The sequence below is a fragment of the Canis aureus genome, chromosome 32, assembly GCF_053574225.1.
Source record: "Canis aureus isolate CA01 chromosome 32, VMU_Caureus_v.1.0, whole genome shotgun sequence".
Lineage (NCBI taxonomy): Eukaryota > Metazoa > Chordata > Mammalia > Carnivora > Canidae > Canis > Canis aureus.
Genome location: NC_135642.1, coordinates 37461954 through 37475841, shown reverse-complemented (window position 1 = coordinate 37475841; position 13888 = coordinate 37461954). Strand labels below are relative to the sequence as shown.

Below are 13888 nucleotides of genomic sequence, written 5' to 3'. Positions count from 1 at the left end.
ATTAGCCATTCGATCAATAATTCTGAAGCCTACGAATAAACATGGAACTCCAAAGGCAGTCCTCGGGACAGGGGAGAAGGCTGGGAACTGGGGGTGCCCCCAAGGCGATTCCCGTGACAGTTTCCTTTCCCGGCGTGTCCCCGGAAGACCCTACGCTGCACGTGTAGACGTGGGAGGCTTCATGGTGAGAAAGGCAGGTTCAATCAAAGGTCTGAGGTCACCTTTCAGTGTACCCTTCTCGGTTTAAAAAACAGACCCGAGAAAAAGTTTATAATTAGGGGACAGTCTAAAACAGTTTTCTGACATTGCCATCACCTGTGGTTGCTCCAGCTTTCCATGAAAAGCCCTGGATGGGCGGTGGGGGCTGGGGGGTGAGGTGACAGAGAGGGGACCCAGTAGGACCCATGGTTTTTCCTAAGTGGGCCCTGCCTAAGGGCATTCAGAGATGAGGTCTGATCTGGAAAAGGATGGGAGGGTGGAGCAGGGACCAGTGTAGATGACTGCGTGGTCACCCCTAAGACCCAGTCTTCTTGTCCCCAGTGCACCAGAGGACGGTGACCCTTGAAGAAAGGACACCAATGCTTGGTTTGGACACACATGAGCATGCACGCCTGCATGCACACACACACCACAAACCCCCACCCCCCACTTTTTTCTCTTCTACCCCAAAGGAGGCTGTTGCATGTGTTCTTCTGCAACTTGTTCTTCTCCTGTAATAGGTAGTGAGCATCTTTCCACACCAGTACACATGGATTTACCCTCTCTTAGTAAGTGGCCAGAGGGACATCTGTTGCCTGACGGTGCCACAATGGATTTAATCAGTCTCCGTTAACGGACACCTGGGCTCTGCCCACTTTTGTCCCTATTACAAGTCACTCTATGAGGAACAGTCCCGTAATACAAGTTTGAGTGCAAATAGTCTTGTAGGGCACATGCCTACGGGTGTTTCATTTTTTAATAGTTACTGTAAAACTGTCCCCAAAAGCTGTCCCAGTTTTCGCCAACAGAGTCGGAGAGTGCTTCTTTATCTACGTCTCTAACTATACTTTCAGAAATAGACCTCTGCCCACCCAACAGGTCGAAAATGCCATCTCACCGTCTGGGTTTGCATTTCTGATTCTTAGAATTACTCTGTATCATTTTATGGGGTTTATTGTCGGCACCGGAGGAGGAAGCTCTAGAAACTTTCAGACTCTAAGGGATAAGACGTTGAGGGTCAGAATGACAGGCTGGGGGTGGGGGTCGCCTGGGAGGCTCAGTGTTGAGCGTCTGCCTCTGGCTGAGGTTGTGATCCTGGGGTCCTGGGATGGAGTCCCACATCGGGCTCCCCACAGAGAGCCTGCTTCTCCCTCTGCCTGTGTCTCTGCCTCTCTCTGTGTGTCTCTCATGAATAAATAAATAAAATCTTAAAACAAAACAAAACAAAAAGCATTTTTTTTTTTTTTAAGGAGGTTGAGGATGTGGTCTCTGGACACCTTGCACTGTAGCTTGAGGATAACGGACAAGTAGGCACACACGGGAACACTGAGGCAGTCAGTGCAGAAGTGCTTACTGAGGCAGGAAAGTGGCCTCCGAACTTTGAGAGAGATCTCTGAAACAGAGACTACAGCCTTATCCACTCCACACACACCTCTATGAGCCAGACTCCTTTTAGTCAATGGGATTGTGCTGAGCTCCAGTTCTTGAATAGTACTTGGGGGGCAGAGAAGGGCAGAGCTGAGATGAGAACAGAGCTGGAGGGGCACTGATCCAGTCTTGGGGAGCGGTCAAGGGTGGGAGGGTCTGGGAAGAGCAAGGCTAGAAGACTGGATGTGGGCCCATGTTTGAAAGGAGAGGCTGGGGGGAGTGGGGAGGGGGCAGAGGAAGGGGGTGGACAAAGGAGCAGCGAGCAGCGTGGGCTCGGGCACAGCAGGCAGGGCAGGTGGGTCAGCCTGACCCGAGTGGAGCAGGCTGGCATGTGGCAGAGGAGGTGCCACGTGTGTCACACCTTTAAGTCACCAAGGTCTCAGGATGCTCTGCTTGCGTCTCAGGAAAAACCCTTTTCCCCATCAGCCTCACTCCTGAGTGTGGAGCTAACTGAGGCGCCTCCCTGGGTAGTGTCCCACGCCAGGCGAAGGTGGAGGCCCGAGGGAAGCTGGGAAGGGAGGGTCCAGCCAGCCTCCAAACCCACTCACTCGCAGGATGACTGGGAAAGCCAGGTAACCGCTCTGAGGCTCAGGCTCCCGGTCTAGGTGACGAACAGAGACACGGGCACCATTCAGAGGTGCGTGGGTTGAACTAAACTCAGCTTCACGTCCTTGTGGGTCTCAGGCTTCCTAGCCAGATGAGCTGATTGGTTAGCATGACAGGTCTGCCTAGGAAGCCAGGGGTCAGCCGGGGGGAGGGGGAGGGCCGGCTCTGCCTGTGCCCAGGTTCAGCCTCTGAACTAGGTCCAAGAGCCAGGGAGCCGAGGCCTGCAGCAGGAGGCCCAGGGTGCTGTTTGTTACCAATAACTGTGAGATGTAGGGTCCCAGGTGGGGCTTGGGGGACCGGATGAAAAATATCCTGCAGCAAGGGATAGAGGCACCTTCCCTTAACCCCATGTGATATGGCCACTTGTCCCAGTCTTCTCACCTGCGCATCGAGGCAATACTAGTTAATCTCCCGAAGTTCTCCACTTTTGACATCATCGAGCGTATCGTGGGGGAGGGGGGAGAGACTGGCTCTGCTTGATCTACGGCTACAGCTTGATCTGTGGCTACAGCTAACAGTAGGCACCAGGCACCGAGTATGGTAGGAGCTCAGAGGAGGAGCTGGAGGTCACAGTGGACCTGGGTAGCTGGAAAAGCAATTCCAACCTCTTGGCATTCAAGGGATTTGTCTAAAGCACAGAGAGGATGGGTGTGGGAGGAGCACTGTGGATCTGCTCAGAGGTTGCTTCAACAGGAAACCCGATAGGTCAGACAAACCAGATTTCTGGAAGGAAGAGGTGGAGAAATATGGCAAAATGCTCCCCCTAGCAAGCCAACTGTGCCCCTTCTTAGGTCCCCAGATTGGAGCCACGTTCAAGGCAGCTACATTCAACCCAACAAAATACGCTCAGTGTCTGCCTGTGTCACACATACCAGTCGCGGGGCCAGGGGAGGGTATCCTTGGTCTCAGCAGCTCATGGTTTTGCGGGGGAGACAGCAGACCGTGCAGACAAGGCTCAAGCAAGAGAGCTGATAAGGATGTTTAATAAAACTACAGAGCCGAGTGTCCCTGTGCCTGGGGACGGAGCAGCCGGACAATAAAGTGGGAGCTTTGCAGTCTCACAATCTCTATTCAAATCAGGGCCCTGACCTTACTGGCTGCCCAACGCCTACCTTCACCCCTGCATTGGTCTGACACCTTGGAGAGGTCACAGTTTGTCCTGCTTATCTGTCCCCAAAGAGGGAACAGCCTGCCAGTGCCCATATGCAGATATCGGGCACCGATAACGTGCCAGGCCATCCTACTGGGTGGCCGACTCCTCCATTGGGCACCGGATCTCCTAAGGTCTGAGGACCTTTGCCTCCAGCGCAAGGAACAGTGTCTGGCACATAGTTTTGAATGCGTGAGCCAACGGAAGAATCCTAGAAGCCCAGAAGTCTGGCTGTCACGCCATCGGCAGGTTCAGCAGCGAGTGAGCCCCCGACTTGGCGGGAGCAGGCCCCCCGTCGCTCCGGCTGGTGGTGAGCTGCGGAGTCGGGAAATCACCCATCTGGCTCGGAAGGGGTCGGGGATTTCTCTCTCGGGTATGAGGTTCCCATGCAGCGTAGTCTTTTTTTTGGAAACCAGTGATAGAAGGTCTACTTGGGGGCTCAATGAGCAAAGAGTGAGATGAAGTGGGGAGAGCCCTGGGTCTCTGACTCCAGCTCTCTGGCTGCCCCAGGGGCCGTGGGGTTCGCAGTAGACCATCAACGCGAAACTTCGTACATTCATTTTGTTCTGATGCGGAGTCCAACACGATCTCCAGTTTTACAGGAGGGCCGCTTGTGCCCAGAGAGGTAAAGGTTCAAGGTCGCAGGTCTGGAAAGTGGTGGACCCTAACCTATGGCCGCCTGAGCCTGGCTGCTTAAGGACAGAGCTGCGCTGCCCCTTGCTCTGCGGGGCCAGGTGTGTCGGTGGGGCCACTGTCCGGCCATCTCTGAAGGGGGCACCCTGTTCCCTTCCAGCTCCGAGAGGTAATGGTTCTAGAGTGTGTGCGTGTGTAGAAGGGCAGGGTGGTGGGTGGCTTCTGGCTGCTGCTGCAGGGCTGACATCCTGCCCCATCCCACTCCCGGCTCCTGGGGAGGGCCCTCCTCTCTGGGAGCGGGGGTGGGGTGGGAGGGCAGCCTTTGGATAAAGGAGCAGAGGAAATCGCTGAGCTCAGCCCACCAGGGAGAGGGCCCTGCCTCCCTCTTCCCCTCTCCTTGAGATGTCAGAAACCTCTCCGTTTCTCTGCAGCTGCCGGCCCTCTGGGAAGGCTAGGAGCACAGGGCTGGAAGCCCACGGAGCCCTTCCCTGCCGCTGCCAGCCACCCTCCCTAGCTGCAGCAGAAGCTATAAAAAGCACAGCCGCTCAACAATAGGTGACATCACCCAGCGGCGGAAAGAACTGGATCCTACCAGATGCCAGGGAGAGTTATGGCCCTACAGCTCCCTCAGGACAGGAGTGCGTTGGGAAGGGGTCTGGGTAGGTTCCCCTGGAGCCCTGGAGGGCTGGGGTCCCCCTCTGAAGGCCCTCCTCATGCCCTGGCGGGGGCCGGGGGCATGAGCTTGGCTTTCCCTGGAGGTTTTTCAGGGGTGGGAGATATGGGAGAGGAACTGGGGAGCAGGGGGAGCTGGTGGGCTCCTTTCAGTGTCCCCAGACTGTCCAGAGAGACAAGCAGAGGGCCCCGCCTGGAGACATGGGCCAGACCCGCTTCAAAGCCACTCTCCTGCCCCCGAGCCCCATGAGTAGCACAGAGCCCGGCACTTAGGTCTCCTGCCTGACCCCCTAAGCCTGGTTCTGGGTGTCCCATGTGCAGTAAGTTGACCATTTGGGCCTCCCACCCTGGAGGGAGGGTGTCTCAGTGGCTTCCCCTCGAGGCGCTTCGAGGGAGGCAGGAAGGTCAGCCTGCATGGCCCCGGTGGTGCGGACAGGCCTCCTGACCTGGCCTGTGGAGCTACGGGCTCCTTCCCCTTACCTGCCCCCCTCCCAGGACCTGCGGAGGACGCCTCCCGCCCTGCCCTCCGTGTGCCCCACGTGTGCCCTCGTGCACGTGTGGCATGGGGCCCTGCTCAGAGAAGTCGCGGTGATGTACACACTGAGTGGTGGATCCCAAAGGCCAGCCCTCAGTGGCCCTGGGCCTCAGTTTCCTCACCTGTAAACCTAGGAAGGCTGGTGATGTGCTGAGGAGTGCCGGCCCTGCCTGTGCCCCGCCTGTGCCCTGCCTCCCTGTGTGACCTTGGGCCTTGGGGCCTTCTCCAGGGGGTTACTGGGCCCGGGGGCCTGTTAGCTCCAGTGGCCCTGAGGCCCAGGAGAGGTGGCGAACCAACCAGGCTAAGCTGCTGCTTATGGGCAGCTGGACTGGTGGCTGGAGCAGGAGCTTAGGTCCCTTCTGGACCAAAGACTTCATCTCCTCTCTGGCTCATGCTCTGGGCCAGTCCTCCTCGCTGTGCCCCCAGGCCTGGTGTCCTTTCCCTCATCTCTCACCCCTGCCTGCCACGGTCCTCCCCTGGGTGCTCCTCTCCTCTTGGCTGAGCCACATCCCAGGGCTGTTGGCTTGAGGTGTGTGTGTTGAGGGGGGACACTCCTCCAGGGAGCCAGCTGTGACCGCCCCCCTCTGGCCTGAGAGGTCCCCTTCCCTGATCCCCGGGGAGCACAGGGTCCCCTCCATATGTTGAAATCCTACCCCCTAAGCTGATGGTATTAGGAGGCAGGGCCCCTGGGTAGTGACTAGGTCATGAGGGTGGAACCCTCAGGAATGGGATTAGTGCCCTTATCACAGAGCCTCCAGAGACCCCAGCCCCTGCCACCCCGCGGGCATGCGACAAAAGGAAGGCTCTCCCAGACCATTCTGGCACCTGCTCCCGGACTTCAGCTTCCAGAACTGTGAGCAGTAAATGCCTGCTGTTTATAAGCCCCCCAGCCTGGTGTTTTGTGACAGCGGCCTGGGGACTGAGACCCTCCCCGCAGGCCCGTGCCCTCTCCCCCGGGGCCTCCTCCAACGCCTTCTCTGCACCAGTCCAGCTTCTCCAGAGCCCAGCCTTCTCTAACTCCCCGCCGATACTTCTGGCAACACGCATCTCCCCTCCCCGTGCACACAGCCCTCGGCCTGACCTCGGCGGCTGCAGGGACTTCGTTCTGCGTGGCATGTCGGTGAGGGGCATATGCCCTGCCCTTGTACTGCTGGTGGCTCCAGCGCAGGGCAGAGACCCGCAGGCACAGTGGGGGGCACAGACCCCCTTACCCCCGCATAGCAACCGCCAAAGGCACGTCTCAACACGGCCGTTGCACAAAGGGAGCAACACTGAGGCCCAGGGAGGGTAAGTAATCTGCCCCTGGTCGCCCAGCTGGCCAGCGGTGCTGCTGAGATTCAGTCCCGGGTGGGGAGATGGCCCAGCTGAGCTCCGATGGCAGGCCAGTCCCCGGGAGCGGGGCGGGCACCCTGTGGTCCTGGGATCTCATGGGCCTAATGGAAGAGGGCCGCTCGGCTAGTGTGGTCGGTGCCGGGCCTCGTGCTTTTCCCGAATATCCCTGGTTTACTAGCCGGGCCCCTGGAGCAAGAGGCACCTGACTCACCCAGGAAGGGAACGAGGTGCTGCTGAGCCAGAAGCAGGCAGGCCCGGCTCCGTCAGTGACCCTTGCACCATTGCCCTCCGTCAGGTGGGAGTTAGTACCCGAGGCAGAAGCCCCGGCTCGTGTGTCCTTCCTGTCCCCAAGCTGGTCACTGCTCACCTGCTTGCCAGCTGACTGCTCTGTGCATTTGTGGCACGACGAGACCTGGCGCGTGGGTCGTGCAGCCAGCAGCCCTCCCGTGCGGACTCCCTGCCTGTGACCCTTCCTTGGCCGCGGTCTGAGGGTGGCAGTGGCTTTCTCACACAGGAACCCCGAGGACGAACTACACCCTGGCTCAGAGAGAGCGGAGGAGCTCCAAGTTGCAGCCTGTCCGCTCCCTCCCTCGAGGTTGATGACAGTCGCCCAACACCTCGCAGGCAGAGCCGCGCCAACCGTGGTCACTGACGCTCTCCGCTCCTCGGGAAGGACGCGGCCCCTCCACCTGCCCTCTCCCCGGTCACGCAGCCCCTGTGCTCTGACCACTGCGCTCCACAGCTGCCCCCAGCCCCAGCCGCATCCTCCCTGGCCCAGGAAGGGCAGGAGGGAAAATACGGACAGGGAGGAAGGTCTTCTTCTGAGACCACAGACGAGCGCTCAATCACCTCCCTAAGCTTCGTGTTTTAAGTCTCACCTACAAAATCAACACCTCCAAACGACATCACACTAGAGGCGCCAGATCTGCCAAATATTCCACGGATTCACTTTCTCAGTCCTTTTCCCGACTCCCTCCCCATCCGGGGCTAGCTGGAAAGACAACAACAACGCTGGTAGAAGAAGGGCAAAGAAGGGAGGAAGAGAGGCGTTCAGGAAGGGAGGGCTCCAGGAGGAAGTGGGGAGGAGCCCCCAGGGGGTCTGCCCTCCTTGGGGAGCCCCCCTCCTGCTCACCGACGTGTCCTCTGAGCACGAGGCAATGATGTTGTCAATGAATGGGTTCCACTTGATGTCCAGCACGTTGCCCTGGTGACCACAGACCTTGGGGTAGTTGGGTTCAATCCTGCCCGTCTGCCAAGGAGAAAGAGAGAGAGAGAAATGGGGATTAGTCGGATGGTCCTAGGGTGGCCCTGAAGAAGAGACGTTATTCTGGGCTGGAAGGTCCCTGAGGACCTACCACTGTCGTATCCACCTTTGCATCCCTGCTTAGGCTGGTCCAAGTGTTCAGTGTGCATCTTAAACACCTGTGCACAGTGCCCCGTGGCTCAAAGCGTAGTCTCTGGAGGCACAGAGGCCTGTGTTTGAATTACAGCTCTGCTCCCTTTTAGCTCCGTGGTCCTGTTAAAGTCAGTGAGGTTCGATGAGCTTCAATTTCTTGATCTCTGAAAGCAGGAGAGTAACACCTGCCTCTCAGCCTTTGGTGAAGACTGAATGAGCTAACACTTAGCAAAGTGCTTCGTGTGCAAATTATCATCACAGTGAACGCTGGGTATAGCACAGTAGTATTATTGTCATACAGATTAGATAATAACAGCTCCTCCAGGAGGTCTTCCCTGACCCCTCAAAGGGGTAAGAGCTCCTCCTCTGTGTGCTCCTAGCATTCTAGGCCGCCTTCTATGAGGCACCATCAGGTGCAATGCGGCCTGTTTCTATCTGTGAGCAACCGAGGACGGGATCTGTCTCTTGTCTCTGATTATCCAGCTCCTTACAAGCCTGGCACATATGCTACGTGCTAGGTACATGACCTGAGAGACATCCTTCAAAGGGAATGGATTCCACAAAAGACGCAACAAGGAACACAGGGCAGGGCAGTCCATGTTTAATGAAGGGAAGGAAAATTATAGCCAGAAGCCGTGTTTCCGTCCTCAGGCCTTTTGAATATTAGATTTTGGGGTATTGGAGGAAACAGGATTTTCCCAGTCACTGCCCATGGGAATAGTGGTTAGGTCATCAGAGGCATCTTGGGCAGGCCATACCTCACCCCCCCACCCTTTAGGACCCTCAACTGATGAATAAAGAAGAGAATCAATTTTTGCAAAGCCTCTGCTTCATGTGCTTTACGCTTTGCCAGCATGATGGGGCCAGGGTGATTTCAGAGTCTGTGTCCTGCAGTAACCTCTCCCCACCCACTTCCTGCCCGCATCTCTAGCAGCTCATTTCCAGATCATCTGATTTTTTTTTTTTTTTTTTTTTTTTTTTTGTGACACAGCAATGGTGAGATGGGTAGCGAAGAAACAGACCCAAGAGCAAATGGCAATGGTACAGAGGGTGAGACATGAGGCAGAGAAGGAGGGAGAGGAAAACAGCATCGGAGGTGTACTCAGGAGAGCTTGGCTGACAACGTGCATTGTGGGAAAACTACAGAATGGGGGCAATGGAGATCTGGGGAACACCGTCATCAGTTAGGAAGGGGTCCCCTTTGCCATTCTATGGGGGATGCAGTTAGAACTGGGATATCTGTTTATTTATTTTTTTTAGATTTTATTTATTTATTCATGAGAGACACAGAGAGAGAGGCAGAGACACAGGCAGAGGGAGAAACAGGCGCCCTGCGGGGAGCCCGGTGTGGGACTTGATCCCAGGACCCCCGGGATCACGCCCTGAGCCAAAGGCAGATGCTCAACCACTCACTGAGCCACCCAGGTGCCCCTGGGATATCTTTTCAATTACTTTTGGGCTGTTGGACTCTTTCTTTAAATCAGAGTCTAAGCAGATTGAGCCACATGTGACCATGGCATTTGTCAAGGTTACACATTATTTTCTCTGACTCTCACACACCCTGTGATTTAGGTATGAGGAACTTGAGGCCCAGAAAGCTTAAGCAACTTGCCCAAGTTTACCCAGCTGAAGGCAAACGGGGGTTCCTGCCTAGGGGTGACCCTCAAGGCTGAGCTTTTGGAATCCCACAGCTCTTTGGGTCAAGTCCCCTCCTCTAGCCCCGACTTCCAAGGGCAGACAGCTCCCACAGCTCACATACTCTCTGACAGCACCATATGATCCCGAAGGCTACATCCGAGTGATCCCTGAGCAAAGCTGCCTGCATTAAGCTTTTGGCACCCAGCCCAGCCCAGGCGCATGTGAGGGGCACCGAAACAGTCAATAGGTGGCCATCAGCTAGCAGCAGCTTCTGGCTAGCAGCCTGTGTGGGTGATGCACTGGACGGACAGGTTAAGCAACATCCCTGGAACCTATTCAGAATGGGGTGAGGTCAGAGCCCTGCATTGGGAAGGGAATAGGTCTTTTTAAAGCTGAGAATGATCCCGATGTAATGTATACTCCCAGGTGGACCTCGCCTTACACAATGGATGCATTCCCCAATAGGGTGGGGAATTATGATTGTCATGACTAAATCACATTGTTGCTCATGTGAATGGTGACCCCTACAGTTGTGCAGTGCACAACCTACTTGACTGTACATGGTAGCCCTCAAGGGAAGAACCCCCTTTCAACCTGGCAGCTCTGCGTTTCCTATTTTATACCATACGTTACCACATAACATTTGTTTGAAAGACAAGTTCCAGTACTAAGAAAAAAAATATCAGAGAAACCACTGTTCTATGGAGAAATCAACTCAATTAAAAAAACACCATGATTAACTCCAGGACAAAGGGTGTATAAAGAAAGCTAATGTAAATCATAGTGATAATGATTTATGTACAATATTTACATAGTTGTAATAATGTAAATCCTGAATATTTATTGAAACAAGAGTTAAACTATAACATACCGGGAGCACAGAGGTAGGGAAAGTGTGTGTGTGTGTGTGTAGCTGGAAGGGAGCCAGATCCTTATCTTCCATAATGGGAAGTCAACATACAATGTCTAAGATTTAAAAAAATCTAGACATGGCGGTGAAAGCATGCAATTAAGAAATCCGGGGATAAGTGCAAAAGGAAACAGCTAAAAGCAATGAACGGAGCTCCCTTTGGGGAGTGCAGTGAAGTGGGGGAGGGATTGACGTTACAGGCAGTGGTGTGCTGATAACTGTTTAACTGGTTTTCCAGGAAAAAAAAAAAAAAGGCCCTCTTGGGAGCATTTGCCAATTTCAGTGGTGTAAATATTCCCACTACGCTCGTTTTTGATCTACCAGGGTGATGTCACCAAAAGTCGAGTCAGAAGAGGCTCCTGGCAGTCCACGGTCACGTGAGCTTTCCACCGTGGAGACAAGAGACACAAGTTATCTGGAGAACCAGAGCAGTAAAATAACTAGGGGATTTGTTAACCCCAGCACCAAAAAAACAAAAAAACAAAACAACAACAAAAAACAAAACAAAACAAAAAACCCTTAGCACCTTTGTTTTGGATATAATTTATTTAATTGGAAGTTTGCATAACTTAAGTTTTGATAATGGCCATGTTTACCCATGGGTTTGCAGAACTCCTAAAAATGTAGCAACAGGCCCTCAAGAGCCGGCCTGAGCAGACTGCAGCACATCACCCGTACTATAGGTTTTGCAGTGGCACCAGTGGTTATGAACTCTGGACCACTACTGCTTTGAGAGGCAGACGAATTAAAGAACAAATAAATAAAATACAGGTACCAGATGTTCTAAAGGAAGCTAGTTCTATATATATATTTTAAAGATTTTATTTATTTATTCATGAGAGACACACAGAGAGATGCAGACATAGGCAGAGGGAGAAGCAGGCTCCCTGTGGGGAGCCTGATGCAGGACTCGAGCCTGGGACCCCGGGATCATGACCCGGGCTGAAGGCAGATGCTCAACCACTAGCCACCCAGGCGTTCTGTTCTGCATTTTAAAAAAAATGTGAACAATCCTCTCCCCAGACCCCCAAATGCCTCTCTTTTCTGTTCCAATTTCTGTAGGGGGCTGTGACTTGAGACCGAATCCGGATCTGGCTCGTAACTGTCTTCTCTCACTCGCTCTCCTACTAATACCCACACCAACACTAACAGCTGTCATCAATGTAATCAGATTTAATCTTCATAACTTCATCTTACAGCAGAGGGAGCAGAGGTTTAGAAAGTGTCAGAGGAGCAGAGTCAAGGTTTTTCAATGTTTCAAGATGGTAGTGGAGATGGTCAGTTCACAGTGCCCCAGGGTAGGGTGTCAGGGGTCCCGGGGTCTAACCTGCCAGCTGGTCCTTGAACCTCAGAAAGCTTCAGCCTCAAAAGAAGATCTAGCTGCCTGGGGTGGGATCGGGGAAGCCCGTTCCTTGGTGTCTATAATCCCATGATTGCCATGGAAATCTTCATGCCGTTGGCGTGGGCCTCATCCCGGAAGCCTCAAAGGACAAACGCAGCCCCCTCTTCAGTGAGACAAACCTTCAACACCAAATCTTGGGTGGTGGATGTCACCTACCCTGAGCCTTTTCAAGGAGTTGCCGAGTGCTGGGGGGCCCATCACATCTCAAGTGTACCTCATCTACCAGAAGACCCAGTTGACAGAGGCTGGGACACGGGCCTCTCCGTACCTTCCTGCAGGTGCATTTGACCTAGTGTCTCAAGGACTTTTCAAAGGTTCATAGCCTTTGGCCAGTAAATCAATAGAGAAGCACATGAGGACATTTGCTGCTCAGTGTTATTTATAATAGAGAACAAAATAATAAATGCCCAATAAGGGGGCGTTGCCAAAATGAATTCCAGTACCCCAGTATTACAGAATATTATGAGGTCATTGAGAAGTGGTGTTTTCAAAGAATACTTAATGACTTGGGAATTGCACAAGAGCTAATGGTTAGTGCAACAGTCAGAAGCAAGTTATGTATGTAAAATGATCCCTGTCTATTACACACACACACACACACACACACACACACACACACACAGTCGGTAAGAAAATCCATCAAGATGTTAATAGTGGCAATCTCCCCGGCTTAGGTGGGTGTTCGTGGTTTCCAACTCTTCCACGACGAACATTTAAACTTTGAATTGAAAAGATAGATGTCGGGATGCCTGGGTAGCTCAGAGGCTGAGCATCTGCCTTTGGCTCAGGGCCTGATCCCAGATACCCAGGATCGAGTCCCACACCGGGCTCCCTGCACGGAGCCTGCTTCTCCCTCTGCCTGTGTCTCTGCTTCTCTCTGTGTCTCTCATGAATAAATAAACAAAATCTTAAAAAAAAAAAAAAAGGTCCTAAAGAAGTGAGGTGCAGACTCATGCCTACCAATTTACATGTTCCAGAAGCTTCTGGGGAGCACAAATATCTTTGCTCACGCAGGCTTCTCTGCTTCCTTGTTGCCCCACAAATGGTTTGGGGGGAAACAACCTCCCTGAAATTGAATAACATTGTACAACTGATTGCAAGCAGGTTTCAGGGTGCGTGGTGTGCCCGCGGGCGGCCGAGGCCAGGCCCTCCCTTGGAAAGGCTGCCCCCGGGAGCAGTGGGTGCTGGGGGCCTCCGGCCAGGCTCTTCCTGAACCCCAGGAACTGATTGAGGACAAGATATTTTCAAAATAACCTGCCCTGGAGCTTCAGCTTCTTAGGATTTCCCGCCGCTGCTGCAAAGCTGAATTTTGTGCACAGAAGCAAGACGTTTCTAACCCGGGGAATCAGCTCAGGAAGGCTGCAAGGACCGACTCCAGACTCGGGAGGCGGCTCACCCCGCACCCCGCCCAGCCGAGTGACCTTGAACGTGGCCACCGGCCTCTCCGGGCTACCCAGATTCCTACACCCTGGGCTGTCCCCTTCTCTGCTTCTTCTTGGTGGCCCTCTTAGCTGTAGGAAGCAAGGCTAGGCTGCAGCCACAGGGCCTTGCCTCTGGGCCCAGGACAGAAGGTACAGAGTCACCCCAAGTCTGTTACCAGAAGGACACGGGATGGCAGTGCTAAGGATGACAATGAAAAAGACAAGGATGGTAACATCAGGTCATTGGACAGATGCTTACAAAGCCCTAAGCCTCCGCTGAGCAATTTATGTACATTGTTCTATTTGATTCTTGTTAACCTTACAAAGCCTCACAAAATGCTTCTAACCCTCCAGTGACAATCCATCTTAGGGGTAAGAAAACTGAGCTCCTGGGTTGGCAGAGCTGAAGCCTCGGACCTGGGGGGCATGGAGTGGCAATTTGCACTTGGCACCGTCCGGCTGGAGGCACCCTCGCTCCGCCGCCTCCTGTCTCACACCGGAGGTGAGACTTGGGCTAATTTAATTAGGGAGAAAGTGGTCATAGATCAGAAGTAGGACCTCAGGGGT

At 53.9% G+C, this 13888-nt stretch overlaps 1 protein-coding gene across 5 annotated transcripts in view; it reads right to left on the bottom strand.

The window, feature by feature from the left end:
- Positions 1-13888, bottom strand: part of CORO2B (coronin 2B) — a 134446-nt gene that overhangs the window by 16497 nt on the left and 104061 nt on the right. For all 5 annotated transcript variants that reach the window (XM_077881649.1, XM_077881650.1, XM_077881652.1 and 2 more), the window contains exon 3: positions 7687-7803. In XM_077881649.1, coding sequence (XP_077737775.1) covers positions 7687-7803 — 117 coding nt within the window. The remainder of the gene's footprint in view (positions 1-7686; positions 7804-13888) is intronic.